The sequence below is a fragment of the Oncorhynchus mykiss genome, chromosome 1 (assembly GCF_013265735.2).
Source record: "Oncorhynchus mykiss isolate Arlee chromosome 1, USDA_OmykA_1.1, whole genome shotgun sequence".
Classification (NCBI taxonomy): Eukaryota; Metazoa; Chordata; class Actinopteri; order Salmoniformes; family Salmonidae; genus Oncorhynchus; species Oncorhynchus mykiss.
The window spans coordinates 86,296,717-86,317,095 of NC_048565.1; the positions used below are offsets into that span (position 1 = coordinate 86,296,717).

General features: G+C 47.3%; 1 protein-coding gene across 1 annotated transcript in view; it reads right to left on the minus strand.

Annotated features, from left to right (window-relative positions):
* Positions 1-2,323: 2,323 nt before the first annotated feature.
* Positions 2,324-20,379, minus strand: part of LOC110531245 (ABC transporter G family member 23) — a 50,731-nt gene continuing 32,675 nt past the window's right edge. The window contains exons 16-20 of the mRNA XM_036987797.1: positions 19,386-19,474; positions 15,572-15,675; positions 10,302-10,461; positions 8,906-9,010; positions 2,324-7,188 (exon numbers count right to left, since the gene is read on the minus strand). Of these exons, the coding sequence (XP_036843692.1) occupies positions 7,082-7,188; positions 8,906-9,010; positions 10,302-10,461; positions 15,572-15,675; positions 19,386-19,474 (565 nt within the window). The 3' untranslated portion in view covers positions 2,324-7,081. The remainder of the gene's footprint in view (positions 7,189-8,905; positions 9,011-10,301; positions 10,462-15,571; positions 15,676-19,385; positions 19,475-20,379) is intronic.

The window sequence follows — 20,379 nt, forward strand, 5'->3', positions numbered from 1 at the left end:
GTGAAACGCTCCCAGGTATAAACCATGCAGGTGACTACACCCTGACAGAGAAACACCCCCAGGTATAAACCATGCAACATGAGTCAGCAGAGCACCATCAGCAGGAAAATCAACCCAACCAAAGACACGTTACTCATGAAGGTTTTATTGTTTCAGAGACATGAAGAGTTTTTCAGAGCACGTTCGCTGTCACAGCATATACATGACATCACAGAGGAGTGTGGATCAGACCTGGGTTCAGCACGTTCGCTGTCACAGCATATACATGACGTCACAGAGGAGAATGGATCAGACCTGGGTTCAGCACGTTCGCTGTCACAGCATATACATGACGTCACAGAGGAGAATGGATCAGACCTGGGTTCAGCACGTTCGCTGTCACAGCATATACATGACGTCACAGAGGAGTGTGGATCAGACCTGGGTTCAGCACGTTCGCTGTCACAGCATATACATGACGTCACAGAGGAGAATGGATCAGACCTGGGTTCAGCACGTTCGCTGTCACAGCATATACATGACGTCACAGAGGAGTGTGGATCAGACCTGGGTTCAGCACGTTCGCTGTCACAGCATATACATGACGTCACAGAGGAGAATGGATCAGACCTGGGTTCAGCACGTTCGCTGTCACAGCATATACATGACATCACAGAGGAGTGTGGATCAGACCTGGGTTCAGCACGTTCGCTGTCACAGCATATACATGACATCACAGAGGAGAATGGATCAGACCTGGGTTCAGCACGTTCGCTGTCACAGCATATACATGACGTCACAGAGGAGTGTGGATCAGACCTGGGTTCAGCACGTTCGCTGTCACAGCATATACATGACGTCACAGAGGAGAATGGATCAGACCTGGGTTCAGCACGTTCGCTGTCACAGCATATACATGACGTCACAGAGGAGAATGGATCAGACCTGGGTTCAGCACGTTCGCTGTCACAGCATATACATGACGTCACAGAGGAGAATGGATCAGACCTGGGTACAAATACTACACTGAACCAGACTATAAATGCAACATGAAACAATTTCAAAGATTTTACCGAGTCACAGTTTATATGAGGAAATCAGTCAATTAAAATGAATTCACTAGGCTGTAATCTATGGATTTCACATAACTGGGAATACATATATGCATCTGTTGGTCACAGATACCTTTAAAAAAAAAAGGTAAGGCGTGGATCATAAAACCAGTCAGTATCTGGTGTGACCATCGTTTGCCTAATGCAGCGCAACACATCTCCTTCACATAGAGTTGATCAGGCTGTTGATTGTGGCCAGAGGAATGTTGTCCCACTCCTCTTCCACGGCTGGGGGAAGCTGATGAATATTGGCGGGAACTGGAACACACCATCCCAAAGATGCTCAATGGGTGGTGAGATGTCTGGTGAGCATGCAGGCCATGGAAGAACTGGAACATTTTCAGCTTCCAGGAGTTGTGTACAGATCCTTGTGACATGGATTCAGCATTATCATGCTGAAACATGAGGTGATGGCGGCGGATGAATGGCACGACAATGGGCCTTAGGATCTCGTCACGGCATCTCTGTGCATTCAAATTACAATCAATAAATGCAATTGTGTTTGTTGTCCGTAGCTTAGGCCTGCCCATACCACAACACAACCAGCACCATAGGGCACTCTGTTCACAACATTGACAGCAAACTGCTCACCCACACGAAGCCATACACACTGTCTGCTATCTGCCCGGTATAGTTGAAACCAGGATACATCTGTGAAGAGCACACTTCTCCATTGTGCCAGTGGCCATCGAAGGTGAGCATTTGCCCACTGAAGTCGGTTACGATGCCAAACTGCAGTCAGGTCAGGACCCTGAGGCGGTTTCTGACAGTTTGTGCACAAATCATTTCATCAGCTGTCCAGTTGGCTGGTCTCAGACAATCCCACAGGTAAAGAAGCCGGATGTGGAGGTCCTGGGCTAGCGTTGTTACACGTGGTCTGTGGTTGTGAGGCCGGTTGGACGGAATGCCAAATTCTCTAAAATGATGTTGGAGGCGGCTTATGGTAGAGAAATTAAATTAAATTCTCTGACAACAGCTCTGGTGGAGATTCCTGCAGTCAGCATGCCAATTGCACGCTCCCTCTAAACTTGAGACATCTGTGGCAAAACGGAACATTTTAGAGTGGCCTTTTATTGTCCCCAACACAAGGTGTACCTGTGTAATGATCATGCTGTTTAATCAGCTTCTTGATATGCCACACCTGTCAGGTGGATGGATTATCTTGACAAAAGAGAAATGCTCACTAACTGGGATGGAAAAAAAATAGTGAACAAAATTTGAGAGAAAGGAGCTTTTTGTGCACATGGAACATTTCTGGGAACTTTTATTTCAGCTCATAAAACATAGGACCAACACTTCTTGCGCTTATTTTTGTTCAGTATATTCAAAATACAGTAACTTAAAATCCTTTAGCTGGGCTCGATCATGTTTGCCTGGCACAATGGAACCAATAGAATAGTTGCAAAACTGCAAACCCCGCCCATCTCGTATTCCAGACAGGCTAAAAGCAAAGGATGAAATGATTCGAAAGATTCCAAATAGTATTTGAACCCAGGTCTGGTATGGATACATATATAAATGGCCCTTTGGGGGGGAACATGGAGGAGGTAGAAGTATAGAGTCACAGACACCAGCAGAGCTGACGCTATGGCTGTGTTCCAAATGCCACCCTATTGCCTTTAATGTACACTACCTTTGACCAGTACCCATAGGCCTCTGGTAAAAATGAGTGCACTATGTAGAGAATAGGGTGCCATTTGGGACGCAACCTATACATGGCAGCTAACACGTTACCTGAACCCTATGCCCTGGCATAAGGCCTACATATCATTGACAAAACAAATGACATAAATAGTCTTAAAATGATCTATAAGCTAGTTGGCTAGTGGTAACTAGCTGACCTAGATAACAGTTTGGTGTCATGACAGTGTTAAGTCAGTTGTCATAAGCTGACATAACAGGTTATATATATATATATATATATATATATATATTATGTCTGTTATAACAGGGCTACAATCTAATGAAGGATTTGATGGATTTCCAACCCCAACTCCAGTTTGTGTCATGTCAGTCGTCATAAGATAAGTCACAAGTCATCTGCAGTCACACGTGTTTATAACACCTGTTATGTCATTTGTAAGACACATACATTCCAGATGAATGTGGATGTGTCCCTTAAGATGTGGGAAATAGCAGCACAAAGCAAAACACATAAAAGGCAACGGAGCGTGAGCAAAACAGGAAACACAATAAATATGGAGTTCCACATGAATTAACACTTAATAAACTCCAAGGTTCAGCCGTGATGGTCCTTGACCTCTTGACCCCAATGCGATACATATAAATATTTATGTCACTTTCCTCAATTGAAACTTGATTTGTATAACACACTCTCTCTCTATAATACAAACTTGACTTTTCTAAAATATGTCACGTTAAACAAGGACGTTTAAGAATGCACCCCAAATGCCAACCCTATTCCTTATATATATATAGTGCACTACTTTTGACCAGGGCCCATAGGGGTTTGGTCAAAAAAAATAGTGCACTATGTAGGGAATAGGGTGCCATTTGGGAAGCAAGGTAAATGTAACTTCTGCAGTTACCTTGAAAAGTTGCCTTACGGTCTAAAATTCACAATTCTTCAGAAAACATCAATCAATTTCAGTAACACACATGCTGGTGTAGATGCTTTAGCTTCATAAGTTAACATGGTACCTTCTCTATTATCATATTTATCAACCAGAAACCGAGTGACGTGAACTAGCTCCTTCTGCCGTGAGCTCTTCTCAGCCTTTTTCTGGTTCAAGTCATCAGCACTTTGTCGGTTCGATGCGTGTAAACATATTTCTCAGTCAGTAATAGTGGTCAATGGCACGACTTTGAAGGATGGACACTAGAAATACAAGATATGAAATCTCAGAACCCCCGGAATACCACGGGCTGCTGTCAATCGTCCCCAAACCCAATAGAAACTCTGAAATATATAGAGAGCTCCCATTGGATCAGAGAAATGTATTGATCCCGGCTCAGGGAAGTTAAGAGACCTCAATATCTGTTGTTGGACACTTTGATTTCACATATGGAATAATACATTATAATATACCAGCAGTAATAAAACACAATGAGTGGACATGCTGGAGAGATGTCATTAAAACAGAACTGACTGGATACTCTTTGCTGTGGTACATGTCCAAGGGCTTTACCCAGCAGCCACCACTCTGTCCAGCAGCAGGGGGGTGATGGGAAGACAAAAGTAATTAAAAGCTGATGACCTTCTCAGGTAACACACACACACACACACACACACAATTTATTGTTGTATATTCATGTATTTTAGATGTGTGTGACTGTCCTTGTCTATCAGTGTACCAGTGTTTTGTTACTTGTCATGTTGTGTGTTTTAGGTGGACCCCAGGAAGAGTAGCTGCTGCTTCTGCAAAAGATAACAGGGATCCCAATAAACAAACACGACCACTGACAGAACTGTCAACCACGACGGGACAAGCCCCATGCAATCACCATCAGGACAATCAATCAAACTGCCCTTTTTTATAAGGGGTATGAGGCAAGCACAGGCACACAACAGACTCCAGAAATACTGCATTCCACCAATAACCAGAAGCCAAGGCTACTTCAGCAGCAAGCCAATACTGGGAGGTTAGATCACCTGGTAACCAATAGAGAGACAGGGTCACCACTTCCTGTCAAAACAGGCAACAGGAAGCAAAACAGAACAAAATACAGATAAGAGACCAGAGCTCATATCCACAAATAACCTCAGAATTGGTAGGCTGGTCTAGGATCAGGTCCCCTCCTGTCCATGTAATCGTATTCATTATGATTTAAATGGCAAAACTGGTCCTAGATCAGCACTTCCACTCTGCTTTATGAATTCAGACCCAGAGGCCCCTGGAAATAGCGGTGGACAAAAATAAGTTTAGTTTTTTTTTTGTCCGACATTGAGTTTAGCATTTCAGTTCATCAAAATATACTTCTATCCATACTGTAGTGCAGATGGGATAGCTCCTCCCCCGTGGGTTCTACTGTCCACCTTCTGCTAGTCGCTCATTGGTTGGTGGGCGTGCCATGATGAGGTTAGTCAGTTGTCTGGGAGGTTTGCTCGCATGCTAATCGCACGGACGTGGACATCGTTCTGTGGCCGAGCGCCTGGACAGAGCCGGGCCGAGCGCCTGGACAGAGCCGGGCCGAGCGCCTGGACAGAGCCGGGCCGAGCGCCTGGACAGAGCCGGGCCGAGCGCCTGGACAGAGCCGGGCCGAGCGCCTGGACAGAGCCGGGCCGAGCGCCTGGACAGAGCCGGGCCGAGCGCCTGGACAGAGCCGGGCCGAGCCCCTGGACAGAGCCGGGCCGAGCGCCTGGACAGAGCCGGGCCGAGCGCCTGGACAGAGCCGGTGTCGCCACCAGTTGTAGAAGAACATCTACTGAACAGGAACTCCCATCATCAGAGAACATCCTTCAGTAAAACGTCTGTGAAACGGGAGTCCTTCTTGGCCATTCTTTACCCACACACCAGTAGCTAAGAAGAGCTCTATCCAGTAACACCACAATACCAAAAACATTCAAATTGTATTCTTTTGTTTACACACAGTTCCCTCAAAAAATATGAAATATATAGTATAATAAATCTCTCTATCATGTGTGTAAATACCGTCAACATATACTGTAGAAGAGGTTATTCATAAACCCTCAACAGCAACTCTAAATATAACCCTCCAATCAATGCAGTGTTATGTTGAGAACAGGTGGTACAAGTTAAACATGCCTAAGGTCAGATCATACATGACAGTGATCAGGAACCCTATTATCAAGCGTCTCAGAGTAAGGGTGTTGATCTAGGATCAGTTTAGCCGTTTGCATCACAATAAATCATTATTATTATGGACAGGGAGGACCTGACCCTAGATCAGCACTTCTACTCCACAGTGTTTCTCAACCTCAGTTCTCTGGCTCCACCAGCCGTTGGACTGATGTCTGATTCACACTATAGCAACGACCTGAACCGTTATTGGCTCTGATATTTTATCTTCGCATGATCCTTTCCAACATGGTTTCAGCAGCTATGGTGGACGCGTCACCAGGCCAGCCCAGTACAGCTTGGCCCGGCCCTGCACTGTGAATCAGACAATACTCCCAGCAAGCACATAACGTTCTGAGAACCATATGTTACATAGAGCTTAGTGAGGGTGTGGTTGTTCTATGGTTATTTAGCATACAACCTTCCCACAACTTCCTGGGAATGGTGCAGGATAGTTGTTTGGCTTTGGAACATTCTCAGCACATTTAATGAACTTGACAACAAAAAAAACGTATTTTGGTATTTCATTACGTTATGTATTTCAACGTTTCATATAAGTTCAAATACAGCTACATTTCATTTCAATGTTGGTAATGTTCTCCAACTGGTTTGACATTGGGAATGTTCTCAGATAGTTCAGAGAAGTACGACGTGACAATTTAGCTTGTTCCTGGAACTTCTCTTCTCAGAATGTTTGAAGAACTTTTCAGTTTTACCGGTCAGGAAACTATGGCTTCCTTCCCACAACCAATGTGAAACCAAAAAACATACGTTCCTACAACTTCAAAGGAACCATATGTGCTAGCTGGGCTGTATGTAATAAAGTAGGCTGTAAAACAACTGGGTTGAGAAACATTGCCTGCAGGGCAGATTCAGGCGGTTGAAACATTCAAAGCATTGCAGCATGAAAGACGACAACATAAAAGAGCAGCCACAACTCTCTAATGGAATAGCGAACGCTATCCTTTCTATGAAGTAGATTTCTACCTGCAAGATTTGGAATGATTCGCCCCACCTAGTAGTCCTTCACCCATAGACTCTGGTTCTCAGGGTTAGCTAGTTGGCAAGCAGGAGGGGGGAGGAGGGGGTGTGATTGTGCGTGTCGGTGTGGGTGAGGGTCTGTCTGCAAGATGACCTCTGGAAAACCAGCACTTTCTCCCTTAAAGCACAGTGTCCCCCGACACAGACATCCTGAGACTAGGAAGCCCCCCTCCCCCCCGGGTAGACGTCTCAGGTCCTCAGCTTGAGGATGACGATGGCCAGGATGACGAAGAAAGTGTTCCAGCCCAGGGTGACAGCGAAGCCTCGCCACACCATCATCCTGGAGAGACCCCAGCCTGAGGGAGAGACGTCATCACACGATGTGTGTGTTGTGTCAGTTTGACATGGAAGCTCAGGTCCTACTGTGACGTGAAGATGAGACAGGCAGACAGACAGGCAGACAGACAGACAGACAGACAGACAGACAGACAGAGCAGGATATCTGTCCTCCACTAGAAGCCCATGACTAAGTCACGTGTGTCTGTCTGACTACTGGCACTGTGAATCATTTAGAACACTGTGTGACTACTGGCATTGTGAATCATTTAGAACACTGTGTGACTACTGCATTGTGAATCATTTAGAACACTGTGTGACTACTGGCATTGTGAATCATTTAGAACACTGTGTGACTACTGCATTGTGAATCATTTAGAACACTGTGTGACTACTGGCATTGTGAATCATTTAGAACACTGTGTGACTACTGGCATTGTGAATCATTTAGAACACTGTGTGACTACTGGCATTGTGAATCATTTAGAACACTGTGTGACTACTGGCATTGTGAATCATTTAGAACACTGTGTGACTACTGCATTGTGAATCATTTAGAACACTGTGTGACTACTGGCATTGTGAATCATTTAGAACACTGTGTGACTACTGCATTGTGAATCATTTAGAACACTGTGTGACTACTGGCATTGTGAATCATTTAGAACACTGTGTGACTACTGGCATTGTGAATCATTTAGAACACTGTGTGACTACTGCATTGTGAATCATTTAGAACACTGTGTGACTACTGGCATTGTGAATCATTTAGAACACTGTATGACTACTGGCATTGTGAATCATTTAGAACACTGTGTGACTACTGGCATTGTGAATCATTTAGAACACTGTGTGACTACTGCATTGTGAATCATTTAGAACACTGTGTGACTACTGGCATTGTGAATCATTTAGAACACTGTGTGACTACTGCATTGTGAATAATTTAGAACACTGTGTGACTACTGGCATTGTGAATCATTTAGAACACTGTGTGACTACTGCATTGTGAATCATTTAGAACACTGTGTGACTACTGCATTGTGAATCATTTAGAACACTGTGTGACTACTGGCATTGTGAATCATTTAGAACACTGTGTGACTACTGCATTGTGAATCATTTAGAACACTGTGTGACTACTGGCATTGTGAATCATTTAGAACACTGTGTGACTACTGGCATTGTGAATCATTTAGACCACTGTGTGACTACTGGCATTGTGAATCATTTAGAACACTGTGTGACTACTGCATTGTGAATCATTTAGAACAATGTGTGACTACTGCATTGTGAATCATTTAGAACACTGTGTGACTACTGCATTGTGAATCATTTAGAACACTGTGTGACTACTGCATTGTGAATCATTTAGAACACTGTGTGACTACTGGCATTGTGAATCATTTAGAACACTGTGTGACTACTGGCATTGTGAATCATTTAGAACACTGTGTGACTACTGGCATTGTGAATCATTTAGAACACTGTGTGACTACTGCATTGTGAATCATTTAGAACACTGTGTGACTACTGGCATTGTGAATCATTTAGAACACTTCACTGCTGATTCCGGACGAATCAGGTGTCTAAAGTCTCAGGTAACACGTGTGTGTGTGTGTGTGTGTGTGTGTGTGTGTGTGTGTGTGTGTGTGTGTGTGTGTGTGTGTGTGTGTGTGTGTGTCTGTGTCTGTGTGTGTCTGTGTGTGTGTGTCTGTGTGTCTGTGTGTGTGTTACCTCTGTACATGATGCATCGTAGGGCTTCAGAAGCGTAGGTCTGGGGCAGGGCCAGACTGATGTAACGTAGTGGATAGGGGATGCACTCCACGGGCCAGATTATACCTGTAGAGAGAGGAGGAAAGAGACTGTCTAAGAGAAAGAGACTTAGAGAAAGAGAGAGAGAGAGACAGAGAAAGAGAGACTTAGAGAAAGAGAGAGAGACTTAGAGAAAGAGAGAGAGAGACAGAGAAAGAGAGAGAGAGACTTAGAGAAAGAGAGAGAGACTTAGAGAAAGAGAGAGAGAGAGGGAGAGAGACAGAGAGAGAGAGAGAGAGAGAGAGAGAGAGAGAGAAACTTAGAGAAAGAGAGAGAGAGAGAGAGAGACAGAGAAAGAGAGAGAGAGAGAGAGAGAGAAAGAGACTTAGAGAAAGAGAGAGAGAGAGAAACTTAGAGAAAGAGAGAGACAGAGAAAGAGAGAGACAGAGAAAGAGAGAGACAGAGAAAGAGAAAGAGAGAGAAAGAGAGAGAGACAGAGAAAGAGAAAGAGAGACTTAGAGAAAGAGAGAGACAGAGAAAGAGAGAGACAGAGAAAGAGAGAGACAGAGAAAGAGAGACTTAGAGAAAGAGAGAGAGACTTAGAGAAAGAGGGAGTGTCAGAGAAAGAGAGAGAGAGACTTGGAGAAAGAGGGAGTGTCAGAGAAAGAGAGAGTCTGTCAGAGAAAGAGTTGAAAGAACTGAACTAGAATTTAACTGAATAACATTTTATTAAACTTAATTGTGAGAACATGTAAGAGCTAATATTGTAGATTTACAAAGTTACCCCCCCATAAAATACTACTGAGGTGTGTGTGTGTGTGTGTGTGTGTGTGTGTGTGTGTGTATATGTGTGTGTATCCTTGTGTGTGTGTAAGACCTGGGTTCAAATAATATTAAGGGTATGTGAATTACTTTCAAAAACATTTAGAATAATTGAGATATTTTGTATTTGATAAGACAATTAGCTGAAAATACTCAAACACTCCCATGCATTTAACCGAGGCATTTGAAAATAGTTTTTGAAAAAACTTGCAAATAGTAATAACTAATAATATAAAGAGTAGGCTATTTAAAATCATTTGAAAACACTTTAAAATACTTTCAACAGAAATTGATTCAGTATTTAAATAACAAATACACATGTATTTGAACCCAGGTTTGGTGCGTGTGCGTGCTAGCGTGTGTGACGTACCACTGACGATGAGGTTGAGGTAAAAGACAGTGTGTGTGTGTGTGTGTGTGACGTACCACTGACGATGAGGTTGAGGTAAAAGACAGTGTGTGTGTGACGTACCACTGACGATGAGGTTGAGGTAAAAGACAGTGTGTGTGTGTGTGTGTGTGTGTGTGTGTGTGTGTGTGTGTGTGTGTGACGTACCACTGACGATGAGGTTGGGGTAGAAGACACCCAGGGCAGCCTGGTTGGCGTTCTGTTCATCATCGATGGCAGATGAGATGACCAGACCAAAGGAGATGCCAGTCACACCCTGCAGCCCAATCAGAGCTATAACCAACACCAGGCTCCCCTCATTAGGGATCTGGAGGGAGGGAGAAAGGGCGGAGGGAGGGGGGAGGGAGGGGGAGAGGCGGAGGAGGGGGGAGGGAGGGAAGAGGCAGAGGAGGGGGGAGGAGAAGAGGCAGAGGAGGGGGGAGGAGAAGAGGTAGAGGAGGGGGGAGGAGAAGAGGCAGAGGAGGGGGGAGGGCAAGAGGCAGGGGAGGGAGGGGAAGAGGCAGAGGAGGGGGGAGGAGAAGAGGCAGAGGAGGGGGGAGGGGAAGAGGCAGGGGAGGGGGGGGGGGGAGGCAGAGGAGGGGGAGGAGAAGAGGCAGAGGAGGGGGAGGGAAAGAGGCAGGGGAGGGGAAGAGGCAGAGGAGGGGGAGGGAGGGGAGAGGCAAAGGAGGGGGGAGAGGCAGAGGAGGGAGGGGAGAGGCAGAGGAGGGGAGGGAGGGGGGAGAGGCAAAGGAGGGGGGAGAGGCAGAGGAGGGAGGAGGGAGGGGAAGAAGCAGAGGAGGGGGAGAGTCAGAGGAGGGGGAGAGAGGGGGAGAGGCAAAGGAGGGGGAGAGACATAGGAGGGGGAGGGAGGGGGAGGGGGAGAGGCAGAGGAGAGAGGGGAGAGACAGAGGAGGGGGAGGGAGGGTGGAGAGGTCGAGGTGTAGGGGAAAAGATGGGTGGGATGGGGAGAGGTGGAAGGGGAGAGAGAGAGAGAGATTATGTTGGATGGGAGGAGACAGTAAAAAGTGAGAAAGACAGAAAAGGAGGGATGGTAACAAGAGAGAGGAAGGTGAAAGAGCATGTCATGTTATTCAATGATATAGTGTCTGTTACATTGTCACAATACAGAGACCTGTGTGTGTGTGTGTGTGTGTGTGTGTGTGTGTGTGTGTGTGTGTGTGTGTGTGTGCGTGTGTGTGCGTGTGCGTGTACGGGTGTGTGAGTGTGTGTGTGTCTGTCTGTCTGTCTCCACTGACAAGGTGTATAAAAATAGACTGCAGGGAGAAAGCACATGGCTGCTCCGTTGCCACAGCAATCAAAGGCTGTTGTCGTGGTGATTCCTTAGATATGATGGACTCAGGTACTGGTAAGAATAGAAATATATACTCCAGACACCTCTTTGGACTATGTGGCGGCAGGGTAGCCTAGTTAGGGAGAGGCGGGAGGCTAATGTCTCAACTGGCCAATGGCCAGGAGAAATGCAGAGCGCCAGATTCAAATAAAATACTATAAAATTCAAACTTTCATTAAATCACACATGTAAGATACTCAATTAAAGCTACACTCGTTGTGAATCCAGCTAACATGTCATATTTTAAAAATGCTTTTCGGCGAAAGCATAAGAAGCTATTATCTGATAGCCTGCACCGTCTACACCAGCAGTAAACAAAGGAGCTAGCATATTTCAACCCTGCAGGCGCAACACAAAACGCAGAAATAAAATATAAAACGCATTACCTTTGACGAGCTTCTTTTGTTGGCACTCCAATATGTCCCGGAAACATCACAATTGGTCCTTTTGTTCGATTAATTCCGTCCATATATATCCAAATGTCAATTTATTTGAAGTGTTTGATCCAGAAAAAAACAGCGCCACTACAAAATATTTCAAAAGTTGCCTATAAACTTTGCCAAAATATTTCAAACTACTTTTGTAATACAACTTTAGGTATTTTAAACATTAATAATCGATCAAATTGTAGACGGGTCTTTCTGTGTTCAATACAGGAATGAAAACAAACCAGCGCCACTTTTCACGTCTTGCGCAACTCACAAAAGTGTTACCCAGTTCCCAGTTGGCCTACTTCTTCATTGCACAAAGGAATAACCTCAACCAAATTCCAAAGACTGGTGACATCCAGTGGAAGCGGTAGGAACTGAAAACAGGTTCATAAGAAATATCCCTGGGCAATGACAACTCAGGGAACAGAGAGAGAAAAATTTTTTCGGAACAGTTAGTCCTCTGGGTTTTGCCTGCTACATAGGTTCTGTTATACTCACAGACATGATTCAAACAGTTTTAGAAACTTCAGAGTGTTATCTATCGAAATCTATGATTAATATGCATATCTTATATTTTTGGCATGAATAGCAGGAAGTTGAAATTGGGCACACTATGTATCCAAAAGTGAAAATTCTGCCCCCTAGCCCCAAGAGGCTTTAGAGCGTTGGACTAGTAACCGCAAGGTTGCAAGTTCAAATCCCCGAGCTGACAAGGTACAAATCTGTCGTTCTGCCCCTGAAAAGGTAGTTAACCCACTAGGCCGCCATTGAAAATAAGAATTTGTTCTTAATAAATCCTCTTAAGGATCAATGTCACGCTTCTCCTTTATAGCATGAGAGATACTTTATTTATTTTATATAACGTTGCAATAATTTATGGCTTTTAAATAGGCACATTCTTTTCTCCTCTACCTTGGATTTTTGTTTTGTTTTAACCATAAACCTCAATATAATCTGGCAGCGTAATTACATTTAAAAACATTTCTTCAACAGTGTGTTAGAAAAATGAAAGTAAAAGAATGTGAAAGATTTGAACCCAGGTCTGGAAAGGTCAACCTGAGGTCAACGGATGAATAGAAACTTCAGACTCCATTGATTGTCGACAGGCACGTGGATGGAACTGTTGTTGGGTGACATTTAGCATTAATTGTTTGGTGTGTGAGACATTTTATTTTTTTAACTAGGCAAGTCAGAAAAGACATGGGTGTATCATTCATTTTTAAATAAAACACATGGATGTGGAAAACACAGAATGTCCCTTCAACATTTTACTAATTAAACTTCACCTGCTTCCCCTTCTTCTGAACTATTTCTCAATACAGTATCCATGCAGTAATACCACCAAGCGGCCACTAGATGGAGGTGTAGGACCACTACATAAGGTAATGCAGGGTACTGTACCGTGTAGTATTGAAGTAGTCAAGCCAGAACTCGGGTTCTGCAGCCACAGAGGAGCTTTTGAAGTCAACTCTGCATTACAAGTCAACATCTCTGCCTGACTATCACCCATATTCCCTAACACTCCACCATATATACATCTCCACAGTCACACCGTGCTGCTCAGTGTGTGTACAACACCATATTTACATCTCCACAGTCACACCATGCTGCTCAGTGTGTGTAGAACACCAGTCACACCGTGCTGCTCAGTGTGTGTACAACACCAGTCACACCGTGCTGCTCAGTGTGTGTACAACACCAGTCACACCGTGCTGCTCAGTGTGTGTACAACACCATATTTACATCTCCACAGTCACACCATGCTGCTCAGTGTGTGTACAACACCAGTCACACCGTGCTGCTCAGTGTGTGTACAACACCAGTCACACCGTGCTGCTCAGTGTGTGTACAACACCATATATACATCTCCACAGTCACACCATGCTGCTCAGTGTGTGTACAACACCAGTCACACCGTGCTGCTCAGTGTGTGTACAACACCAGTCACACCGTGCTGCTCAGTGTGTGTACAACACCATATATACATCTCCACAGTCACACCATGCTGCTCAGTGTGTGTACAACACCAGTCACACCGTGCTGCTCAGTGTGTGTACAACACCAGTCACACCATGCTGCTCAGTGTGTGTACAACACCAATCACACCGTGCTGCTTAGTGTGTGTACAACACCAGTCACACCGTGCTGCTCAGTGTGTGTACAACACCAGTCACACCGTGCTGCTCAGTGTGTGTACAACACCAGTCACACCGTGCTGCTCAGTGTGTGTACAACACCAGTCACACCGTGCTGCTCAGTGTGTGTACAACACCATATTTACATCTCCACAGTCACACCATGCTGCTCAGTGTGTGTACAACACCATATATACATCTCCACAGTCACACCGTGCTGCTCAGTGTGTGTACAACACCAGTCACACCGTGCTGCTCAGTGTGTGTACAACACCATATATACATCTCCACAGTCACACCGTGCTGCTCAGTGTGTGTACAACACCAGTCACACCGTGCTGCTCAGTGTGTGTACAACACCATATATACATCTCCACAGTCACACCGTGCTGCTCAGTGTGTGTACAACACCAGTCACACCGTGCTGCTCAGTGTGTGTACAACACCATATTTACATCTCCACAGTCACACCATGCTGCTCAGTGTGTGTACAACACCAGTCACACCGTGCTGTTCAGTGTGTGTACAACACCATATATACATCTCCACAGTCACACCATGCTGCTCAGTGTGTGTACAACACCAGTCACACCGTGCTGCTCAGTGTGTGTACAACACCATATATACATCTCCACAGTCACACCATGCTGCTCAGTGTGTGTACAACACCAGTCACACCGTGCTGCTCAGTGTGTGTACAACACCAGTCACACCGTGCTGCTCAGTGTGTGTACAACACCAGTCACACCGTGCTGCTCAGTGTGTGTACAACACCAGTCACACCGTGCTGTTCAGTGTGTGTACAACACCATATTTACATCTCCACAATCACACCGTGCTGCTCAGTGTGTGTACAACACCAGTCACACCGTGCTGCTCAGTGTGTGTACAACACCATATATACATCTCCACAATCACACCGTGCTGCTCAGTGTGTGTACAACACCAGTCACACCGTGCTGCTCAGTGTGTGTACAACACCATATATACATCTCCACAATCACACCGTGCTGCTCAGTGTGTGTACAACACCAGTCACACCGTGCTGCTCAGTGTGTGTACAACACCAGTCACACCGTGCTGTTCAGTGTGTGTACAACACCAGTCACACCGTGCTGCTCAGTGTGTGTACAACACCAGTCACACCGTGCTGCTCAGTGTGTGTACAACACCAGTCACACCGTGCTGCTCAGTGTGTGTACAACACCAGTCACACCGTGCTGTTCAGTGTGTGTACAACACCAGTCACACCGTGCTGCTCAGTGTGTGTACAACACCAGTCACACCATGCTGCTCAGTGTGTGTACAACACCAGTCACACCGTGCTGCTCAGTGTGTGTACAACACCAGTGGCACAGGGAAGTGAACATGAGACAGGGATGTTCAATCATTCAGGAGTCATGATAAGCCTTGCTGATGAAGACGGATGTAGGTGTGTGTGTGTCTGTGTGCTTGTGTGTGTGTGTGTGTGTGTGTTTGTATGTGTGTATGGGTGTGTGTCTACGTGTGTGTGTGTGTTACCTTGAAGACGAGCAGCATTAAGAGCAGTAGTAGAATGACCTGGATGCTGATGACAAACAGCTGGGAGATGAGATGGGCCAGCACAGTCTCCAACGAACTAACACCTGGAGAGAGAGGAGACAGAGAGGGAGAAGGAGAACGAAGGAGAGAGTGAAATAGAGGAGAGGAGAAAGGGAGGGAAGGAGAGAGGAGACAGAGAGAGAGAGAACGAAGGAGAGAGTGAAATAGAGGAGCGGAGAAAGGGAGGGAGAGAGAGAACAAAGGAGAGAGTGAAATAGAGGGAAAGAGAGAGAGGGAGCGAGAGAGAGAGGAGACAGCGAGAGAGAGAATGAAGAAGAGAGTGAAATAGAGGAGAGAAGAAAGGGAGGGAGAGAGAGAGAGGGAGAGAATAGTGGGACAGGAGAAAAGGAAGAGGAAGGCGGGGAGAAGACAATTTAATGTTCTGACAAACTGGCCCATGGTGATTTAACCAGATCTTCTGATTACTGGTCAGGATAATCCACCTCCCCCTAGTGGTCTGTACTGGTCACTACATAGATAATGACCACAAACTGTCAATGCATATAAACATGGAACGATATTCTCTATATCCAAGCCAGTTCCACTGTGTTGTGTCATTGTTCCCCTCTAATCAGGGACTGATTTAGACCTGGGACACCAGGTGGGTGATTCCCCTCTAATCAGGGACTGGTTTAGACCTGGGACACCAGGTGGGTGATTCCCCTCTAATCAGGGCCTGATTTAGACCTGGGACACCAGGTGGGTGATTCCCCTCTAATCAGGGACTGGTTTAGACCTGGGACACCAGGTGGGTGATTCCCCTCTAATCAGGGACTGATTTAGACCTGGGACACCAGGTGGGTGATTCCCCTCTAATCAGGGACTGGTTTAGACCTGGGACACCAGGTGGGTGATTCCCCTCTAATCAGGGACTGGTTTAGACCTGGGACACCAGGTGGGTGATTCCCCTCTAATCAGGGACTGGTTTAGACCTGGGACACCAGGTGGGTGATTCCCCTCTAATCAGGGACTGATTTAGACCTGGGACACCAGGTGGGTGATTCCCCTCTAATCAGGGACTGGTTTAGACCTGGGACACCAGGTGGGTGATTCCCCTCTAATCAGGGACTGATTTAGACCTGGGACACCAGGTGGGTGATTCCCCTCTAACCAGGGACTGATTTAGACCTGGGACACCAGGTGGGTGATTCCCCTCTAATCAGGGACTGATTTAGACCTGGGACACCAGGTGGGTGATTCCCCTCTAATCAGGGACTGATTTAGACCTGGGACACCAGGTGGGTGATTCCCCTCTAATCAGGGACTGATTTAGACCTGGGACACCAGGTGGGTGATTCCCCTCTAATCAGGGACTGATTTAGACCTGGGACACCAGGTGGGTGATTCCCCTCTAATCAGGGACTGGTTTAGACCTGGGACACCAGGTGGGTGATTCCCCTCTAATCAGGGACTTATTTAGACCTGGGACACCAGGTGGGTGATTCCCCTCTAATCAGGGACTGGTTTAGACCTGGGACACCAGGTGGGTGATTCCCCTCTAATCAGGGACTGATTTAGACCTGGGACACCAGGTGGGTGATTCCCCTCTAATCAGGGACTGATTTAGACCTGGGACACCAGGTGGGTGATTCCCCTCTAATCAGGGACTGGTTTAGACCTGGGACACCAGGTGGGTGATTCCCCTCTAATCAGGGACTGATTTAGACCTGGGACACCAGGTGGGTGATTCCCCTCTAACCAGGGACTGATTTAGACCTGGGACACCAGGTGGGTGATTCCCCTCTAATCAGGGACTGGTTTAGACCTGGGACACCAGGTGGGTGATTCCCCTCTAACCAGGGACTGATTTAGACCTGGGACACCAGGTGGGTGATTCCCCTCTAATCAGGGACTGATTTAGACCTGGGACACCAGGTGGGTGATTCCCCTCTAATCAGGGACTGGTTTAGACCTGGGACACCAGGTGGGTGATTCCCCTCTAACCAGGGACTGATTTAGACCTGGGACACCAGGTGGGTGATTCCCCTCTAATCAGGGACTGATTTAGACCTGGGACACCAGGTGGGTGATTCCCCTCTAATCAGGGACTGATTTAGACCTGGGACACCAGGTGGGTGATTCCCCTCTAATCAGGGACTGATTTAGACCTGGGACACCAGGTGGGTGATTCCCCTCTAACCAGGGACTGATTTAGACCTGGGACACCAGGTGGGTGATTCCCCTCTAATCAGGGACTGATTTAGACCTGGGACACCAGGTGGGTGATTCCCCTCTAATCAGGGACTGGTTTAGACCTGGGACACCAGGTGGGTGATTCCCCTCTAATCAGGGACTGGTTTAGACCTGGGACACCAGGTGGGTGATTCCCCTCTAACCAGGGACTGATTTAGACCTGGGACACCAGGTGGGTGATTCCCCTCTAATCAGGGACTGATTTAGACCTGGGACACCAGGTGGGTGATTCCCCTCTAATCAGGGACTGATTTAGACCTGGGACACCAGGTGGGTGATTCCCCTCTAATCAGGGACTGATTTAGACCTGGGACACCAGGTGGGTGATTCCCCTCTAACCAGGGACTGATTTAGACCTGGGACACCAGGTGGGTGATTCCCCTCTAATCAGGGACTGATTTAGACCTGGGACACCAGGTGGGTGATTCCCCTCTAATCAGGGACTGATTTAGACCTGGGACACCAGGTGGGTGATTCCCCTCTAATCAGGGACTGGTTTAGACCTGGGACACCAGGTGGGTGATTCCCCTCTAATCAGGGACTGGTTTAGACCTGGGACACCAGGTGGGTGATTCCCCTCTAATCAGGGACTGATTTAGACCTGGGACACCAGGTGGGTGATTCCCCTCTAATCAGGGACTGATTTAGACCTGGGACACCAGGTGGGTGATTCCCCTCTAATCAGGGACTGATTTAGACCTGGGACACCAGGTGGGTGATTCCCCTCTAATCAGGGACTGGTTTAGACCTGGGACACCAGGTGGGTGATTCCCCTCTAATCAGGGACTGGTTTAGACCTGGGACACCAGGTGGGTGATTCCCCTCTAATCAGGGACTGGTTTAGACCTGGGACTCCAGGTGGGTGATTCCCCTCTAATCAGGGACTGGTTTAGACCTGGGACACCAGGTGGGTGATTCCCCTCTAATCAGGGACTGATTTAGACCTGGGACACCAGGTGGGTGATTCCCCTCTAACCAGGGACTGATTTAGACCTGGGACACCAGGTGGGTGATTCCCCTCTAATCAGGGACTGATTTAGACCTGGGACACCAGGTGGGTGATTCCCCTCTAACCAGGGACTGATTTAGACCTGGGACACCAGGTGGGTGATTCCCCTCTAATCAGGGACTGGTTTAGACCTGGGACACCAGGTGGGTGATTCCCCTCTAATCAGGGACTGGTTTAGACCTGGGACACCAGGTGGGTGATTCCCCTCTAATCAGGGACTGATTTAGACCTGGGACACCAGGTGGGTGATTCCCCTCTAACCAGGGACTGGTTTAGACCTGGGACACCAGGTGGGCGATTCCCCTCTAATCAGGGACTGGTTTAGACCTGGGACACCAGGTGGGTGATATAAATGATCAGGTAGAACAGAAAACCAGCAGGGTAAGAGTTGAATACCCCAGGGCTATATAGTGCACTAGTTTTGTCCGGTGCGCTATATAGATAACAGGGTGGCATTGGGGACACTTGGGCCCTTGTCAACAGTAGTGCACTAAATAGGGTATAGGGTGCCATTTGGAACACAGTCTGTTATCCACTTAATGAACCTCTTACCTGCAACCCAGCACCTGTCCATTAGCCCCTCCTTCCTCTCTATCACGAAGGACAGAGCCGTCAAGCCCACTGCCAGGTAGAACGTGATGCTGTGTAGAGAGAAAAGGGAGGGGAGAATGAGGGAGAAGGGAGGGGGAGAGAGAAGGTGTGCAGGAGAGAGAGAAGGGAAGGGGAGAGAGAAGGTGTGCAGGAGAGAGAGAAGAAGGGAAGGGAGAGAATGAGGGGAGAGAGGAGGGAGGGAGAGAAGGAGGGAGGGGGGAGAGAGAAGGGAGGGTGAGAGAGAGAAGGGAGTGTGAGAGAGAGAAAGAAGGGTGAGAGGGAGGAGGGGGAGAGAGAGCAGAAGAGAGGGGGAGAGAGAGAGAAGGGAGGAGGAGAGAGAGGAGGGGGAGAGGGAAGGGAGGGTAAGAGAGAGAAGGGAGGGGGAGAGAGAGAAGGGAGGGGGAGAGAGCGAAGGGAGGGGGAGAGAGAGAAGGGAGGGGGAGAGAGAGAAGGGAGGGGGAGAGAGAGAAGGGAGGGGGAGAGAGAGAAGGGAGGGGGAGAGAGCGAAGGGAGGGGGAGAGAGAGAAGGGAGGGGGAGAGAGAGGAGGGAGGGGGGAGAGAGAGAAGGGAGGGGGGAGAGAGAGAAGGGAGGGGGGAGAGAGAGCAGAAGGGAGGGGGAGAGAGAGAAGGGAGGGGGGAGGGGAGAGAGAGAAGGGAGGGGGGAGGGGAGAGAGAGAGAAGGGAGGGGGAGAGAGAGAAGGGAGGGGGAGAGAGAGAAGGGAGGGGGGAGGGGAGAGAGAGAAGGGAGGGGGGAGGGGAGAGAGAGAGAAGGGAGGGGGAGAGAGAGAAGGGAGGGGGAGAGAGAGAAGGGAGGGGGAGGGGAGAGAGAGAGAAGGGAGGGGGGAGAGAGAGAAGAAGGGAGGGGGAAATAGGAGAGACAAGGAAAGCAGGAAAAGAGAGGATAAAGAGAGAACTACATCTTTGTCTCAGTAAAGCTGACTAGGTTCAGACGTGG